This window comes from Rattus norvegicus, chromosome 7 (genome assembly GCF_036323735.1).
Source record: "Rattus norvegicus strain BN/NHsdMcwi chromosome 7, GRCr8, whole genome shotgun sequence".
Taxonomy (NCBI): Eukaryota; Metazoa; Chordata; class Mammalia; order Rodentia; family Muridae; genus Rattus; species Rattus norvegicus.
In genome coordinates, this window is record NC_086025.1 from 125797816 (window position 1) to 125818167 (window position 20352).

Below are 20352 nucleotides of genomic sequence, written 5' to 3' on the forward strand. Positions count from 1 at the left end.
ATCTTTTTGTGAATGGATTATTTTTCCCATATTGTTTTTTGCTAAGAGAAAATATGCGTGCTTCTAATATGCATGCTTCTTTTCTTTTAGTGGTATATTAGAAATTTTAATTGGCTATTTTTTTTCCTTTTTTTTTATTAACTTGAGTATTTCTCATTTACATTTCAAGTGTTATTCCCTTTCCCGGTTTCCGGGCAAACATCCCCCTAATCCCTCCTCCTCCCCTTCTTTATGGGTGTTCCCCTCCCCATCCTCCCCCCATTGCCACCCTCCCCCCAAAGACTAGTTCACTGGGGGTTCAGTCTTAGCAGGACCCGGGGCTTCCCCTTCCACTGGTGCTCTTACTAGGATATTCATTGCTACCTATGAGGTCAGAGTCCAGGGTCAGTCCATGTATAGTCTTTAGGTAGTGGCTTAGTCCCTGGAAGCTCTGGTTGCTTGGCATTGTTGTTCATAAGGGGTCTCGAGCCCCTTCAAGCTCTTCCAGTTCTTTCTCTGATTCCTTCAACGGGGGTCCTATTCTCAGTTCAGCGGTTTGCTGCTGGCATTCGCCTCTGTGTTTGCTGTATTCTGGCTGTGTCTCTCAGGAGCGATCTACATCCGGCTCCTGTCGGCCTGCACTTCTTTGCTTCATCCATCTTGTCTAATTGGGTGGCTGTATATGTATGGGCCACATGTGGGGCAGGCTCTGAATGGGTGTTCCTTCAGTCTCTGTTTTAATCTTTGCCTCTCTCTTCCCTGCCAAGGGTATTCTTGTTCCCCTTTTAAAGGAGGAGTGAAGCATTCACATTTTGGTCATCCGTCTTGAGTTTCATGTGTTCTGTGCATCTAGGGTAATTCAAGCATTTGGGCTAATATCCACTTATCAATAAGTGCATACCATGTGTGTTTTTCTGTGATTGGGTTAGCTCACTCAAGATGATTAATATCTTTTCCTTAAGCAATACAGGAAATCAAAAGCATTAAAATGCTTTCTCCTGCATACTACCTTCACAGTTATGATGTTCGTTTTTTTATTCTCTTTCTCGTAGCCCACCATTTTGTGCATTATGACAGTATCTCTGGGGTGCTGTGAGGACTAAGTTTCTCTAGTCAGATGCGGTTAAGTTTCTTTCTGCCAGACTAAAGGAGCTGAGACATCACCATCTGAGGACTGGGTCAAGCTCACCTGTCAGCTACCGTGGTTTAGAATCAGTACACAGGTGATAGGACATTGAGCTACAGGCGTGAGGACCAGCCTCAGTATTATACATTCAAATGAGACTCAGCCCTTGTACTTGGACTAAAAGCCATAGTTGGTGTTCTTTACACGCCTCTGGGACAGAGTCACGTGTTTCTTGCTAACCTATAGACTAAGACTATGATCTTGGGGATCCTGGCTTCACCCAGCCCTGTCATCTCCTATCAGTCTCCTCCCGCAGATGTCTCTGGACTTTACTTCCTGTGACACTGTCAGCCCCGTAGCCTGAGTTCCCTTAAATCACCAAAGAACCGTGAAGATTAGCATTTGCTTGGAAATGAATGAAACATGGATTATGAGATTCCGCTCAGTTGGTGGCGGATTCTGCTGTGGTTCAACCACACAATTATTCTGCATCACGACAGGTGCCTGCCTGAGAAAGTCTTCTAAGCGTGGGGAGGAGGCGGAGCTCCAGTCTCCTGAGTCTGAGAAGAGCAAAACACGGATCTCACCGAGGGAAAAGACAAAACTGACAGGGCCAGAGCGGTGACTTAGCAGAACGTAGGGCAGTGAGAATGCTCTCGTCTGTACTCTTACAATGGTGGGTAAATGCCACCATTCCTTTTTATTACACGCAGAATGAGCAGCAAGAGTAAATCCTAATGGCCACTGCGGAGTTTGGGAGTTGCTATGTTACTGTACGCTCCTGTAAACATCCTGCTGTGGTAGCTTGATAATGGAGAAGGCTAGATATGCATAGGAAAAGGATTGGTTGTACGTACGAAAATATCTACATCATTGGGTCAACGGTTTTATCAACATGAGACTGCTCTGAAAACTTCTATGGAGAAGGCCATCTAGTCTGCTTCCTTTCTCCAGTTTCTCTTCTTTTTGTCTTCTGAGTGGTGTGTTTGTGTGTGTGTGTGTCTGTGTGTGTCTGTGTGTGTCTGTGTGTGTGTCTGTGTGTGTCTGTGTGTGTCTGTGTGTGTCTGTGTGTGTGTGAGAGAGAAAGAGAGAGAGACAGAGACAGAGACAGAGACAGAGAGAGGGGAAGAGAGAGAGGGAGAGGAAGAGAGGAAGAGAGGGAGAGAGGGAGAGAGGGAGAGAGAGAGAGAGAGAGAGAGAGAGAGAGAGAGAGAGATCTTAGTGATATCAAAGTTTACCACCAGCAATTGCTGTTTGAAGCAGGATTCCTGGCATACATAGTTTTATGTACAGCTAGCACCCCTCCTACAGCAGCCTCTGCATCAGACTTCCAGACAGGCTCAGATATCCCAAATCCTACTGGGAAAGCACAGACTACCCTGCCCTTTATAAGCACAATGTCGGCTCACAGGTGAGCTGAAGAGGCAGAGAGTTGTCTGTTTCCTCACTGGGCTCCCTCCAGAGCTCTTCTGAAGAAGGAGACTGGGGAAACTGTAGCTACAATGTGTGCACTGACTCAACAAGTGTGCCCTGGACAGTTCCTCCAGGCACTCAGAGACATAGAGCCAGCTTCCCTCATGGCCTCCAGCCTTTGGAAGCCTATAGTTCACTTATTGTCAATCCTGAGGAGACTTTCACTTCCGATGGAAGCTGAAGTAATGTGGTTTGTTGGGAGGAGAAAGCTTGGTAGGTTTGAGGAATATGTTCTAATCCAGTTTTGCTGCATCAGTCAATCTCAGAGTGGGAAAGAAACAGGGGACATGTAAGCGTTTGGGGTGACATCAAAGAGGGTCTCCTGTATCTGTATTGGGCTTCATTCACCCACAGGAAGTTCATCTCAGACTGGTCTGATGTGCTAGGCTGTTTATTAAGAAGAGTAATTAGACAAACCTGCCGGTGCAGATCAGTCTGTGGAGAGCTATCATAGACCGGAATTACGGCAACGGCAGATGGGGTAAGAATGGGAGATAAGAGAACCATTTCATAGGCAAAGGTCAGTTCTTAAAGACACTTAAGTTGGAGAATAAAGAAATAACCTTGCAAACCTAGACCTGGCTGGCTAAGTCATAAAAGCAAAGGAGTCAGAGAGGCTAAACAGGGGTGGGGGGTGGGGATTGGCACGAGGAGGTACTGGGAGGGGCTGATATTGGCATGTAGAATGAATAAATAAATACATTTAATAATTAGAAAATAAGCATGAGTTTGGGAAGATCAGACTTAGGACACTTGTGACATAAGCAAGGCCCAGTCACCTGTGGTGACTTCAGCTCTGCTGTTGGCACAGAAACTTCTGGAACTGAAGAGCAGGGCTGAACTCTGAGAAAACAGGAGCGAGCCTGCCTCTCCTCCCTCACTGAAGGTGAGGTCACCTGCTTTTGTTTTCTTATCTCTGTGACATTTTGAAATGGCAAATCCTCACAAGCTGAGCAGGTATATCTGGCTCTGCCCCCTTAGGAGACAAGGGTCACATCTCCTTGTGTTCCCACATTTCCTTCTATTTCTCTTATGGGCTACATGCTGTTGCCCCCTCTGAGCTCGCTCTGGGCATGGTTGGAGTGTGGTTCTCATTTAACTTCTTTTCAACCCACTGGATTAATCCCCCACCACCACCTTCTCTCTCAAATAGTAGTATTTTCCAACAAACACAATAATGAGATTTTTAAAAAGAAGGAATAGACATTGGTAGACGCCTCTGATGTCTGTGGTATCCAATATTTACCTTTCCAATACCAAATAGTTGCTATTTATATTTTAAAATATTTATGATTTGAAACACATATCTACTCCAGAGCAAAACTGTTAGATGTACAAGGAAGCATTAAGCAGAAAGTAGTTACAATAAGAGCAGTAGATGCCAACGACTCTTGTGTTGATTTTATAAGACTTTTTCTTTGAATATAAAACCTTTTTAATGGACTGGAGATATAATTCAGAGGTTAGGAGCAGTTGCTGCTCTTCCAAAGTTACCCACATCAGCCAGCCCCATGGCTACCCACACTCAAGTGACATCACTCACATACCACAGACACACATACTCATACACACTCATGGCCATTCACACACACACACACACACACACACACACACACACACACGTACACACACACACACAATCTAAAAAACTATAAAAACTTAAAACCAGCTTCATGTGTTATATAAATTTGTGGACTGTTATGCTCTTTAAACATTTTACCAGGATCATTTCCCATTTCACAAGTGTTCCTTGGAACCATTGTTTAGGATACTGAAGATTGTTAGAAAACTTGACTGTTAAAAATTACATGGGGCTGGTGGTGGACCTCCAGAGGATGTGCTGAGCATGTGTGAGGTTCCGAGCTCAATGTCCAGAATTACAAAAAGAAATAAAGAAATGGCTATGCGGAGAAGGACGGAGGGATGGAGGGAGAGGGAGAGGGAGAGGGAGAGGGAGAGAGAGAGAGAGAGAGAGAGAGAGAGAGAGAGAGAGAAGTAATAATTATATGGTAGTAAAAATGCTGATAAAATTTCAATTAACTTTGATGGTCCATGCTTAATAAAAATGTAGACTAGATAATGCAAGGCTTGAAATTAATTTTCAAATCACCAAAGTGATCAGATTAACTCATCACGCAGTAGAAAAGCATGCTGACTAATCAGAAGCCCAATGCAAAAGCAATTTATCGTACACTTGGGCCAATAATCTTAGTAGATGAACAGTTAGACAAAAACTAGCTTTACATGAATCAGATAATTCACTTAGTTTGTCTGTTCAAATATTTTTAAACACTACTAAAAGTTCCTCTAGTTGCTAATAACAGACTCCATTTGACAACATTTAATAGAATTTTAAAATTGAGATTTGTGTGTGTGTGTGTGTGTGTGTGTGTGTGTGTGTGTGTGTAAATACTTCTACATGAAAAGCTACTAGTTCACAGAAGTCTAGACCATCAGTTTTCAGTGTTTAAAAAAATAGATGATAACACGATGTGAGGGTTAAACTTTATGGTGAACTATTCATTGTTTGAGTGCAGGCAACAAGGTAAGACCTAACTCAGAAAATCCCTTTTCCTGACATCTTGCTGTGAATGAGGCATGCGCATTTTCTGCTGGAAAACGGGAATGTATGAACTTCCCAGCAATGAGCTTGCTCCTTTCTGGGAGATTAGATCTAAAATGAACACCTTTCTGCTTGAACAGAAAGCTCCAATGCCTTGGAGGGTGCTGCTCTTTTATTTGCTCTTGTTTCTGAGTAAAGAAAAACCTGTGGATGACACAAACATGTTAGCATTAGCATCATTTAACCTTCTGCTATGTTTTTTTAATAAATATATTTTTTAGATTTTAATTTCCCTTGTTAAGTGGGAAGAATATATATACACACATTTAGCTATGCTAAGAGTCTCAAACCGGGCACAGCGGCTCAGGTCAGTTATCCCAGCGCTGCTGAGACTGATGCCAGAACATCACAAGTTCAAGGCCAGCTTGAGCTACAAAGTGAGACCCTATTTCCAAAAACAACAGCAGCTAAACAACTACAACAAAAACCCAAACAAGCAAACAGAAGTAAAAAGCCTTAGTTCGTCAAATGAAAAGTTGGTCAGTTACTGTGGCATTAGTAGGATCCTGACGGCAGTCAATGTCTGGTGTGTTTTCCTCTTACGATGACCAGGGGAAAACCTTCAATCTGTGGCATAAACTAGCTGAGAAGAAATGAGCAATGAGAGCCTAGTGCTTCATTAAAAGGTCTATTTCCAGCTCTGGAAGCCAGCTGAAGCCGGCTGAGGGAAGTAGAGTATATGTGTCAACAGGTTTATTTATTTCCTATTTCTTCCCTGTTAATCTTCCTTTTATGTTTCCTTAATAATTCATGCTGAAGAACTTCCTGAATTCTTTTCAAACAAAGAGAAGCGTTGACAAATTTCTGTTGTGTCAACAGAGACCTGGGGCGTCTTCCAGCCTGAAATTCAATGTATAATATCTGAAATAGATAAATGTACGCCCTGTTTCTCATTCATCAGACCTGTGGGTCCATTGATGCCTTTTAGTGCGTGTTATTAGATTTTTCTTTTTTGCCAGTCATGTAAAGATGGGATACACACTTTGTGTGTATGATGCGTTAGCTTAAACAAATAAATAAATAAAAGCAGAAGTGATGGCCGCAGAAGGAAGGAACGGAAAGGGACATCTAGAATATTCCATCAAGTGGCGATCTTGCTGAGAGCCTACTCAGCGAGAAGACATAGAAAAACAATAGATATGAAATTCTGTACAAATATAGGATCAGCCCTTCTCCATGTCACTAGTCAGTGGATACTTACTAGGAGAATCGTTAATATCCACTGTGGTGCTAATCTAAAATAAAGAATAGCAAAGCCCTTCCAATAATTAATTTTGTGGATTACATTTCCTACTGACCATTACATTTGATAATAAAGCACTGGTTTTAGACTTTCACAGGAAAGCCTGGAGAGGTTTTAAATCGTCACCTGATCACGGTCTTAACTGATGTCTAAAAAAAAATGAGTATAAAAATAGAATATGAAAATTATGATAATATAAACTCTGGGACATAGTTTTATTCCATACAATGTTCACAAAATAAAAACCCTTTTAGTGTTGCTGTGACATTTGGTTAATCTGAACTACCCATGGCTGTGGTTCTCAGCCTCCCGAATGCTGCGACCCTTTCACACAGTCCCTAATGTTGTGGTCACCCCCAACCCTAAGATTATTTTTGTTCTCACTTCATAATTGTAATTGGGTTACTGTTATGAGTCATCACATAAATACCAGATCTGCACGCCCTCCCACAGGGGTCACGCCCCACATGTTGAGAACCAATGACCTGCGGTAAAATCTGAGCTTATAGAATTTAGTTTGTCAGTATGGAGCTCCAACACGAAGCACACTGTGTGGACTGATCGAATCAGATCAACGTCCCCATTCAAGGTCAAGAAGTCAATTAACACACTCCTGTTTTTTCTTTCTTTCATTAACTCGTAGCCCGAGTTAATAATGATAAACTGTCATACTTATGCTATTGAGGTCAGACTTTCACAGGTCTAGCCCCAACCAAATCTATCCCCTGGGTTTATTTTAAGGTGTGGTGCTAGAACTCTTAACCCTTCCTCCCTCTCTCTTTATCCCTCTCCACCTGCCCTACCTTGTTTTTTTTTTTTTTTATAACTTTTGTCCTACATGCTTAGCATGATTTCCTGTATGTCAAAAGATGGACAGCCAGTGGTGGTGTTTTCCACCTGGGAGAACCATCATAACACTAACTGTCCTACCCCAATTCTATAACCCCATAGTTTAGTTCTCTTGCCCCTCAGGACATCCCGTGAAGGCTCAGACCTCCCTCTGCCTTCTGCGCAATGCTCACTCTGCACAATAGAAGAGCTTTGTCTCTCTGCCTGTTCGACATAGGAAGATACCTCTCTCAGGTGAACGCCTACAGCCTTTCAATGTGCGATTGGGGTTGTCTGCTGCTATGACACAGCCTCCTGAATGACAGGTCTCATTGCTTTAGCTCATCTCCTTTACTTCATGGCCAGAACAAATGCAACCAAGAACTGCATGCAATCAAGTCCGGGACAACCATTCCCTGTCCTTTCCAACCAGTGACTTCACAGAACGCACGCCACCAGTACCAAAGGAGCCTTGCTAGCATGTCCTTTTGGAGAAAATCCGTTTTCGGTGGCTTAAAGAAAACAGCTTACAAATGTGGAGGTGAAGGAGCAGTAAAGGCAGCAGAGGGCCACAGCACAGCAGCGTCCTGTTGAAGCGACAGCAGCGATTGAACGTCTCCTCAGAGTTGGGGCTCAGATATAAAAGTGTAGCCAGCTCTTTCTTCTTCTAACATTTTCGACAGACACTGAGGGCCCGAAAGAGCACAAAGCTATTTTCAGTTCAAGTCTTTTCTCTGGTCATCACCCTGACAAGGTTGGCATGACAGCAAACACTTAAGTTCTGAGTGGTGGGCTCTGTCTCCTTCCCTTTCTAACCTGTGCGGCACAATCGGTCAATCCCTCCATTCTGCCACACCTAACACCCCCTTGCTGGCATCGTTAGTCCAAGCTCCTGTGTGGTAATTAAAGATTAATACATGAGCAAGCAAGGGGAGTTAATACGGAGCAGTTAAGACGAATGACGTCTAGAAAGCCAATGGGCTTTTACTCTGAGCTCTGCCACAAAAATCACCTGCTCCGTAGGAGAAAGCCACTTCCACTTATGAAGGGTAGAAACACAGATAAATTATCTTTAAGTTAATCTTAAATAATTCCAGAAAATGTATAATAATGTTAATTTCCTAAAAAAAAAAATTCAACCAATGCTAATGTTAAAATACAAGGAATTTTTGAATTGGCCTGAGCTAAATGCTAGAAAAACAAGTCTTTGCTTTCTCTCAATAGTCCTAATTTAGAATGTGTAATTTATGTAAGATGCAAATCTCTGCCTTCGTATCTTGAGCACCTTCTCCCTCCTCTGACAAGGACTTTGGTTATGAGTCCGTCCCACGCTACTGCCACACTGGGCTGTTCCCCCAAACACAATGGCTCTCACCGGAACCCTTCCTCTCATGGCTCATCTCCCCTGACTTTACCAAATGTCTCACTGAGGTCCACTGAGTCCTTCTTGTCTTTCAGTCTCCATGTATACCATGAGCTTTTCAGAGACCCTTAGAGCAGAAATTTAACAAGCAAAAAGAATCAAGCCTTGGAACTCAAAGAAACAAAGAGAAGAGGTGTGTTCCATTTCTACTTCTGATTATTACTGCCTGGGAGTGGCCACAAAATAAATACCCATGCTGGTTTTGAGTTCTCCTGTCTACAAAACAAAGCTTACAATAGATATGAGAATCAACTAAAATTGACCCAAGGAAGAGAAGACCCATCCAGGTACAAAACAAACAAGACAAAAGCCAGGAGCTTTTCTCTTTCCCAACTGGAAGTGGCAAAGGGTGTTGGTATAACCCAAGCCAGGGACTATGGCTGTGTCCTTGCACCTTTGGTCTTCTCCTGGTCTTTGGTATTTATCCTCCCCTTTTCAGAGCCTTTCCCCAGACTCTACGTATAGCGTCGATAGTGAGCTTGAGCTGTTCAGTATCTTCATTCTTGCAAGTTCAAGTGCAAAGGGGAGAAGACAAATGGTTTATTCTGTGCTAGTGAAAGCCATGGTCCCATTTTCAATGATCTTGAATGATACCCTTGACAGGGTCACCAGTGCTAGGGAACCACAGTGGACTAATATCTGGGGTGTGGGTCCATTCTTCAAGTTAGGAAATTGCCCCTAAACATACACATAGAATGTGAAAGAAACTGTAATCTGTTAAAAAAAAATAGCATCTCAATTCCAAAAGGAGAGTGAAGGAGTACTGGACAGTCCACAAAAACACTTCTGTGTACACTATTGTTCTCTTAGGTTTCAAATTAAAGAAGGCAGGGTTTCCAAATATTTTAGCACAGTTTTTGATTTACAAGAGCTTTCTCAAGCCAAGGGCGATGTGAGTGTTTGGAAAGGACATGGGGGAGGATACAAGGGCACGTGGGACATGAATAAAGACAGAAACTGTTTACAGCGTCTGGGCTAGTGGGGCAGGTTAGGCAGCTTGAGGCATATGTCTGAAGGAGTTGTTGGGACCTCTGATCTTTCCTGCCTTGCCTTTCTTCTGAACTGCCATTAAGTAAACAGTCCTTACCAATCACTCCAACCAGATCATCCTATGTAGCCAAAGGCCCAAAATAAAAGATGGCTAATAATTATGGACTTAAAGCCCTTCAATCTTGAGCCAAATTAACCTTCCATTTTAAAGTCGATTAGCTCAGGCATTTGTCACAGTGTTGGAATATTATCTAACACGGAGAAGAATTCGGATCACCTAACATACTGCAGCTGGCTGTCTTACGTAACAAGCATCTCCGGCCCTTGCATATCTTTGCAGCCTCTTTTACACCATGACCCCTCATCGGGGTCAACTTTAATTCACTCCCAACATACTAACTACTGAAAGTTCCCTTGACATGGAGGATTGTCCTCTGTCTCTGTGCCTCTGTATGGTCAATATTTCTCTTCTTTGAAAAACCAATCTTTTTAATTCTAAGCCATTTTGCTGTGTTCCTCTAGTGTCCCCAATCTCAAGGTGACCAGCACTACTTTTGGAGTTCCTTTTTTGCCCTACTCAATAAGAATGAAATTAACTGTGTGTGCACATGCATGCGTGCACGTGTGTGTGTGTGTGTGTGTGTGTGTGTGTGTGTGTGTGTGTGTGTGTGTACACCTATGCCAAAGGAAGTGATTTCAAAAGCAAAGAGGGAGTCATGACAAGAGAAATAACTTCACAATGGGAATCCTAGGAATAATTTAGACCTGGTTGACAGTGCAGACGGCAGATGTGGAAGCATTTGCCTCTGCTGGGGTGGTGCTCTTTCACCAGCAGAAAAGCAGTAGTGAGGGTGAAAACGATTCCTGTTGACGAACTCACGAGCTGAAGAGATGGGGCAGTAGTTTTCATCTTGTGGCTTCCTTGTCGCTCATGAAGCATGGACAAGGCTCACTGGTGATCAGAAGGAGAGGGTAGGTACCCTAGTAGAAATGCTGGAAAGGGGTATGAAATGACAGCTTGGGAGAGCAGAAACTTGGGGTGAACCTAAAAATGACATAATAGTCTGAAACGACATATTAACTAATGGTGAGACATTTCTATTGGAACTGTGAGACAAAGAGGGAAAAAGTACAACATCTTTTAAGAAAGTAGGAAAGCGATTGTTTTAATCACTTTATCCACCTTGGAGCAGGGAGGTAGGCAGAAAGTTCTACTCCTAGCTGAGGAGCCTATTGACAGATTATACATTCTGGAGGGCAGGGGTTGGTTTTCTTTAGGAGTATAGTCCCTGGTAGTTGGATCGGACTCCACTAGAAGGCCACATATCTTGATGTTGACAAGATGATAGAAGGCTTCTAGTAGACATTACAGATTATGTGTGTGTATGTGTGTGTGTGTGTGTGTGTGTGTGCATGCGTGTGTATGTGTAACACAAATTAGGCATGATAGGTTGAATGGGGAGGGGACACAAAGTTGAGTAAGTAGGTCAGGGAGGATGGATCTTGGAGGCATTGAGGGAGGGGTATATATAGTCAAAACACACTGTACAAAATTCTCAACGAGCAAACTTAAAGCTGGGCAATACAGAAGAGAACAGAAAAGTAACCTGACACTGAGGGAGCAGTGTCTTTTAAGCAGCTCCAGCTAAGATGTGTGGAGTGGATCTTCACAGAGCCTCTATGGTCACTGGGGTGTGTGCACTCATCCAGGACCACTCAGCTCCTCAGATAGGAATACAAGAAGGTAAATACATAGACCTAACAACCGTTGCCCTTGTGCTACATAATACAATGCAGTGAATTTCTAATAAGCATCATTTTGCCTACATGTGGATTGAAAGCCATATAAGGGCTGAGGGGAAAGTAGGAGCAAAGCATTCACAGAGAAAAGTAGAAAGTCCAGAGACTAAAGGTTTCATGAGAGAACAAAGGTGCTAAAGGGAGATTCTGGGAACCATGGCATGTCGGGTCTCCTCAGACAGTGCAGTGCTTGACATTGTTACTTTAAAAGCACATGGCTGATGGCCTAGACTAAAAGATGGTCAAGTTGTATTTTATACTTATGTGAAACATCTATATGAAGCCCTGCATGACACACAATGAATAGGTGCTAAAAAATATTACTTAAAATAACCTAAACATTAGAAGAATAAATAACCCAGTCAATAAATGAACAGATAAAGAACAGATACAAAGTGCACAACAGATACAAGGGAAAAAAAGTGTTCACCATCCTCGAGCCATAGGGAAACGTAAAACTATACTGAGATTCCATTTTTAAATCACTCAGAATTTCTGTCATCAAGAAAAAATTGTTAAACGTTGGCAATGATATAGGGAAAGCAGAAACATTGTACGCTATTGGTGGGAGTCTAAATACTATAGTCACTTTGCAAATCCATATGGCAATTCTTCCAACACCTAAAAATAGAACTATGTCTAATCTAGTTACATTTCTGCCAGACATTTACCCAAAGGATTCTAAGCCATTATACTGAAGAGCCTTCTTCTGCAGCATTCTTCACTGTAGCCAAGTCATGGAATGAGCTAAGTGCCCAATCATATGGATGAATAAAGACCATTGGTGAACACAGTTGACGAAGAAAGATGAAATTGTGTCTTCAGGACAAAGAATGGAGCTAGAGAACATCCTGTTAAATGAGAAAAAGCCAGACTCATGAGGATTAACAGCATATATTATCTCCCATCTGCACAGTCGAACAGCCACAAAGAGACTTGAGATCAAGAAGGGGTGAGCAGTGGCAGCAGACGAGTGTAGGGAATGGACATATAAACAGGCTAAGTGCCTTACACGGATATCTAGGTATATAGAAAACATGAGTCCTATATATACACATAAATCTTATATACATACATTATAAATATACATGTTAGGAAGCCCTTTCTCGCACACAATTAGTATGTGCTAATGAAACTAATTTTAGAATGACATTTGCAAATAATACTCCTTGTATATTGCGCTGGCATTTTAAGTTGTTCTTATGGAAAACTCCCAAGAACTAATCATCACAAATGACTGTGATACTTGGCAATGCCATTAGAAAGATAATCAGCTGTCATTTCAATCTTTGCTCAATGCTCAAGACTCAACACTTAAATCTTGGATCCCTAGATCCTTAAAAGATCACCTACCAGTAGTGACAGTCCCCTCAAAAGACCAGCAAACATGATCTGCTGCACACAGATTCCCCATGGTTTTTATGTGCACCCTATACTCATTGTAGATAGCGTGAGGTTTCTCCTATGACCTAGCTATAATGGCTAAATGTCCAAAAGGAAAGGAAATCAGTATGTCATGGAGATATCTACCTCCCATGTTTATAACAGCACTCATCATAATTGCTAAGATATGGGATCAGCCTAGGTGGACGCCAAGTTCCATAAAGTCACCTGTTCCAGTAGACCCGAGAGCAGAAGTTTATGGGACGTTATTCTTATATCTTGGTTTTCCATTTCTACTTGTATTCCTACTCTAGACTTCTGATTACCAGCTTCTTCCTCAGTTTCCACTTGGGTTTTATCCAAGTTCTTTAGTTTAAAGCCCTCATCAAAATGAGCATGTTTGAGTCAAGAGGATTCACAGCCCACAGCCCATAGCCCACAATGAGGAGCAGATAACTTGGGTCTATTTCTCAAAGAATTCATAAAGTCTGCACTCAAATAGCAAATTGAGGAATAATCTCAATGGAAAAGAAGTTGCTGATAAGGCCCAGAAGTGAGGAGATTGTCAAGGAGTCTTTGCTGTCTGCCTTATCTCCTAATGGGCCGAGAAATGAGACTTATTTGCTGTTGAATAATTTGTTATGAAGGCAATGATGTCTTTACTGGGACTTGGGACAAGGATTTTGTTACTTATATTATTCTTGAGTGATGTGAGTTTCCGTTGCCTGGAAAATAGTAGTGTTAGAGTAGTAAGAGGCTTCCCTTCTCTGCAGGGGTTAAACTTTCCGGTTTCAACAGACTTTTTTTTTCAGTAATTTCCAAGGCATTTCCTTAATCATTATCAATATACAACACTAACTGAAGACAGTGATGTGAACGGCCCTCCTCTCTCACTGTCGCCTTTGAGATGACTGCCCTTGCTGGTCTTAGATATTGTTCCAGCTCGAGTTATCGTATTTTCTCACCCAGTGCTTAGAGTCTTACCCACAGAACAAAAGTTTAATTATTGTCCTTGGAAGTTCTTAATTCCTTCCTAGACTCAACCATGAAAGATAATTTTTTTCCCACAGTGTTCTAATACAACTCATTTCTGTTTTTCCCAATAAAACAAGTATATACTTTTCAAATAAAGTGTATCCTGATTAAATATATTTTAATCAAAAGAATTATTATTGTGCATATTTCTGGAGAGGACTGTTAGAGTTAAGACATGTACACGATATGTGAGTGATTGCGTCCATTGAATTACCAAATCCACTTTAGACATTGGTCATTTCATTATTTTGAGAATATGCAAAATCCTTTCTACTATCTATTTTGGAATATTCAGTTACTGGTAGTGACGAGTAGCAATGACACCATGGGAGTTATTCCCCTCACCCAGTGTTGCACCCTTGTGTCTGAGCTTTTCACTCTGGCCTTCCCCCTGCACCTTTACAGACTCTGGGAAACACCCTTCTAAGTCTCCCTTCTGTGGGATCCATTTGTTATTCCCATATGAACAAGAACACTCAGTATTTGTTTTCATGGGGCCATTTCACCAGACAGAATGACCTCCATCCTTTTTGCTGAGAACGACAGACTGTTGTTTGGACAACTGAGCCATATTCCATGGTGTGTATAAGCCACATTTTCTTTGTCCATTTGTTTCTGGATCCTGGTTGTTTCCATACCTTGGTGATTATGATTAGTGCTGCAAAAATCCATGAGATTGAGGTGCCTTTCTTCTTCTTTGAATATTTACTATGGGGCAGAATAGCTGGATCATATGGGGGCATTGAGAGCCCTCTGTACTGATTTCTGAATGCCTGTGTTAGATTGTATTCCCAATACTGGGCTGTCTTCCTCCTTCACTCATGGTCTCTCCTCTTTTAAATGAAAATATAGTGGCTCTCAGTAAGTAAGAAGATGATTAAATGATAGGCTCATTCTTGTCCTAAGAGTAGGATACTTGACAGAAAGCTCCTGTGACTGCAATCTTGTCCATCCACCATCTACATACAAGCTAATTCTCACAGGAATGGATGGATGCCATGGTTTGATTAAAAAAAAAAATTTTTTTTTCCATTCCCAGGCCAGGGCATTCTTGAAGCGTGTTTATGGCCAAATAAATGTGGTTGTACCAGGTGTGTGAAGTTCCCATTTACTGTCACAATGACATACGTGACATTAGTACTGCTGTCTGCATCGGGGCAGGAGGCCTGAAGCTTGCACACACCCATGAAAGAGCCAGCAGCCTTTCGCTTTTATGGTTTTCAAATGAATTCCTGGTAGACAGAGAGCAGAGCAAGAAGACACAGGAAGCATGATGTGTTCCTTCAGGCGCTTCCTCAGAAGCCAGCCTGGGACCTACGAAGGAGTGATGGACGCAGCTTCTGCTGCAGATCCACCTCATGGCGTCTGCACAGCTACCCCGGCCCCAAACCGGCACATGATAGAAGCTGCTAAGACAGCTTTGCCATGAGACTACAAGAACCTCCACTGTGAAGCTTGCATCTCCACGAACCTGTGAATTGTGTAGTCACCACAGGAAGCACAGTAGGACCGCACAGGTGCTGGGCTCCCTGTGAGCTGTGAGATCTAAGTCATCATACCCGGAAGTTCTAACCCCGGAAGTTCAGCCCACGAATTAAAACTGCGTGTGGCTGAGGAGCCAGTGCCATAGAGACCAGGCTTACGTGTAAATTCAAAGACCTCATTTGGGAGCCCCAGCCCTCATGTAAATTATAAACCTTGCACACTGACACTTGAGTGTACTCCCAGTGCTTAGGAGAACAAAACTGGAACATTCCTGGGGTTTATGTCCCAGCCAGTCTCACCGATCGACAAACTTCTAGCTCTGTAAAAGTCCCTGACTCAAAAAGATGGGGCGAGAAACAGGGCTCGGCTGGCAAAGGTGGTGAACTGCATGTCCGACTACCTACATTCATCCCCTGAAACTGCATGGTAGAAGGAGAGACCTGACTACTACAAGTTGTGCTTTGACCAATAGGCACAGATTTAATACATAAATATAAAGGAAAGTGTTTTTCAGTGGAGGAATGTGATTGAAGAAGAGACTGACCTCCATTCTTGCCTTCCAAGCACCCATGCACACAAATAAATGTGTGGATGGGCACACAGAAAGCGATGAATTTTCTGCCTGCAGTGATATGGACTAACCCCCATTGAATCACATTTTACATGATCTCTTTTTGTGTGTATGAGTGTTTGCCTACATGTAGGACTGCCCATGGAGTTCAGAAGAAAGTGTCAGGTCTACCCACATCTTCAACTACAGACAGTTGTAAGCCACCAAGTGGGTGCTGGGAATCAAGCAGGAGTGCTCTGGAAGAGAAGGCAGCGACCTGAACCATCCTTCAATCTCCAGAGTATATTAAAAAAAAAAAAAAAACCAAAGACATCAACATTTTATGATGTTGTATTAAGGGATGAAAACATAGCATCGTATCTGGGATTAATCTAAGCCCAAAAGCCTGAATTTTGTACTTCTGCCCTTTTCTTCCTGTCTTCTCTACCTGTCTGTAGATCATGGTTTATTGGCCTAACTGCGATTTGTCCGTTGTGTGTGCCTCTCTGATATCCTGCTGTACCTAGTTTTACCTGCTTTTCTCTGTATTTACTGAACAGCACAGAAAACAGGAAGTGGGAAGGGGATGAGGGACTCATTTCGGAAGTCCTTAAAGTTTTACAAAGTGAAATGTTTAGTAGCATAGCAAAAGCGGAGTAAACAATACTGCACACACAGCATCAAGCTACACCCGTGTCATTTACAACATGGATGGTAGGTGTTTATTTTGAGTTTGCTTTTGACTGTTGGCGGCCTCCAGCAGATGGTTACCACCACACAGAGGCAGACACACATACATGAGTCCAGGTCAGGGGCATGGGAGAGTGCACTACCTAAGATTAAAGCCAGGTGTTAGCTTAGGTTATAAAAGCTGACTGTATAGGTAGTCCAAGGCAGAGTAAGGTCAGTTTTTCCATGGTTCTCTCAGGAAGGCTGGCTTTAAACAGGCTGGGTACACAGTAGGACAGCAGGTCAAGTACATATTCTTAAGCAATTGCATGGTGTATTGTGCAATTGCTGTAAGCTGCCAAAAGTTCAATCTTTTAGAGGTCGGGAGATAATTTTTCCTAAAACTGTATAATTACACCACATTTTACATATATTATAACAATGAGTCTTTTAAAGGAATTTTATTTACCAGTTTTGCTTCTCAAGTACACCTGCAAGCTCGGAGCAAACACCAGATTTCGGTGCTGGGATGCTTAAATAGGAAGCCTAAAACACCTGTGCAGAAAGTCTGACGCAGGCGACTAGACACAGGAGGGTGTGTGTCATCTCAGAGAGTGGTGTCCTGGAAATCTAGTCTAGGAAGAGAATTTTAATACCCTTCACACGGGTTCAAAGGTATGAAAATATTGAAAAAATAAACCTCAAGGTCTTAGTGGGTTTTTTTTTTTCTTTGAATACTTGGGTAGCTACTTATGGGTAGCTCTAGGGATTCTGTTGTTAATAGATTCATTCAATTTTCCTGCACAGCACTCTGCACTCACACAGACCCCTCGAAAGTGGGCAGAGAACTCTAGGAATTCTGTGCACACACTGGGAAGTATTTCCATATGCTAATGCCTTCCTTGGCATGAGATGTCTTTCCTTAGCTTTGGGGAGACAGCTGAAGCTCTTGAGAACTTTGATGGCCTTGATTTAAGAAAGGTGGCTCTCTGCAAAGTATCCGTGCTTCTTTGGATGAAGAAGAAGATGAAGAGTCTTGGGCAGCACGCTTGTTTGCTCACTGTGTTGCTGGAAGAGGCAGATCCGTGGCTGTGACTCCTCCCTGGCAGTCCAGGTTCAGTTAGGGGCTATGACCTCCAGAGCTAGGAGCAAGCTGTCAGTTTGGAGGAGACCCTTGTTTAGTATATGTGTTTCCCCTTCAGGTGATAAATGCAGTCCTTGTTTCCCATTCTGCCCAAGGACAGACAGATTTCCCACCTTTCTCTGCTTCCTAGACAGCTTGGTTGGTTTCTTGTAGCTGTTTATTTTTGAGATTGTAATTTAATTACAATGTCCCTTCTCTTTTCTCCCTTCAAACTCTCCCACATACCTCTCCATACAATGCTACTTGTATCTATATCTTCTTTTGCTTTTGTTTCTGTTTTGTTTTTCTTGACCTAGTGTCTCCCATATAGCTCTGGCCATCCTGGAACTAACACTGTAGACAGACTAGGTTGACTGGCCTCAAATTTAACAGAGGTGCACCTGCTTCTGCCTCTCAAGTGCAGGGATTAAAGATGTGTGCCACCACGCCGAGCTGAACATTTGGCACTGAACAATCAATTGGTATGCTTTTTCCTAGGGACCATCTCCCCTGTTCCCAGGTACCTGTACCTCTTTGTGTAGGTTGAAGTCTCATAGCCTTTCCTCCATCCAGTTTGGCATGTGTGCCAGCATTCTTGTTTAGCTTACTTTTAAAAGCTTTTAAAAGCCTCTGCTCACTTACAATCCTGTGGTTTCATTTTGCACCAATCTGCAGTACTTGTTTTAGGGTAGAGGGCTACATTTTGTTTTATATTTGCTTTTGTCTATGATACTATTGGCTATTGGGGTTCATGATGGCAAATATCCTCCTTAAGGATTTACCCAGAGTTCATAGCACATTGTTTAACAGTTTTCAGTCAGTGACAAGGGCATCTCTGAGATGCTCAACTCAAAAGGAGGGAACTTCTCCAAGTGTTGCAGGATGACGTAGGAAGCATCCTCTTGTTTGCAGCCCCGTGAGCTTTTCTGCATTTAGCACCACTATCTCGGCTCTTGGGTAGCTAAGCTGGGGCTCGCTATGTCCGTCTATTCTGTGTACTGTAGCAAGACACTAAAGGTCAGGTGACTCATAAAGTACAGACAGGTCTCTCAGAGCTGGAGCCGGGAGGCTCAAGATGAAAGCAGAAGCAGCTTGGTCTCTCATTGGGCTCACACTCTCACCAAGGGCGCTGTCTCCCTTTGACCTGCATGCTTCAGAGCAACTGGGCCCTCTGACCCTTTCTTCACAGGAACACTAATTTCTTTCACAGACTTACTACTCAGTGACCTAACTACCTTACAAAGGCCCTACCTCCTAATGGACAGTCACCTGGACGGTTAGGATTTCAACATTCAGTTTGGGAAAAACAGACCTATATGGCCAAACCATTATATTATTCAGTATCATCATTTTATGTATACATGCTCACAAACATATTTCCCATCAAAAAGGAAAGACTTCTTTAATACAGGTTTGCTTTTACAAAAACCTGCATAGGCAAGGAAAGATTGGGAAGGAATGACAGCATCCTTCCTCACAGTGGCTGAGCTCACAATAACACTTCTGTTTGTTGAGAAGGTATACCAACAGCACAGAGAAGGACACAGCTCCACGGGGCTGAAGCCAAGAGCCTGGCTTCCCTTCCAAATCACTCCCTCCTCCGACTACTTAGTAGTAGGTCTTAACACTCTCCCCAGTAGGAACAAGTTTCCCAAGATTATAGCTGCGCTTTTCAACGCTTGGAATTGTGTGATTTATCTCAGTCAGCATCAGAAAGTGGCACAAGCCCATTTCATTATATGAAACTGAAATTTATTATTATTTTACCGGACATAAATCAGGAAATAGATCCAGTACACATTACCTGGAGCTGCCGTTCCCAGCCCCTCAGCAGTGCCTGTCACTGAATGTATTTTCTTGTTCACTCACTGCTGTGTTCTGAATCATTGCCTCTGCCCTGTATGGCGGTCGAAGTCTCTCCCTTCAGCTGGATGAACCCATTTCTTTCCAAGGTTGGGGGTTTCTGCAGGATAATGGAAAACGCTGGCCTGACCTATACAAATCCTTGCTTCTTATCACATTGTATAAAACTCAGAGGAAGAACTAATGGAACGATTCAGCGTAGCTTTTGTTGTTGTTGTTGTTGTTCAAACTTATGTCATTTTATTACATAACAGACAAAAAATCCATAGCAATGTTTGCAAAGCTTTTTCTACTTTCTTTTATAATCCCAACTTAATAACCTATGCAGTTCAGCATGCAAATTCATGCAATTCTCCGTATTTCCAACTACAGAGTGGACATTGGAAAAAAAAGTTGGTTTAAGTATTCAAAAAAAACATCTTGATGAAAATAAATTTCAATGCTTTTGGTCCCAAACGTTAATATAATTTCAGATGTTAGACGATGATGTTTAAAACTCCTCATAGTGACCGGAAATACATCTTTGAATTTCCATTCTGAGATTAACGTCTCAATATGCATACCATTCCCTCAGGAAGTCGAGTTGTGTCGTGTTAGCAGTCAAGAGAAGCTGGGCCTGACAGTCTGCTACCGAACCGATGATGAAGAAGACACAGGCATTTATGTCAGCGAGGTAAGAGATGCTGTGGTGAAGACATGACAGGAAGGAGAAGGGAAGGAGGACTTGAAAGGGCTCAGAAGGAGGGAAGCCTCTTTCCA

At 42.5% G+C, this 20352-nt stretch overlaps 1 protein-coding gene across 1 annotated transcript in view; it reads left to right on the forward strand.

Annotated features, from left to right (window-relative positions):
* Positions 1-20352, forward strand: part of Pdzrn4 (PDZ domain containing RING finger 4) — a 148518-nt gene that overhangs the window by 101368 nt on the left and 26798 nt on the right. The window contains exon 4 of the mRNA NM_001108107.2: positions 20168-20266. Coding sequence (NP_001101577.2) covers positions 20168-20266 — 99 coding nt within the window. The remainder of the gene's footprint in view (positions 1-20167; positions 20267-20352) is intronic.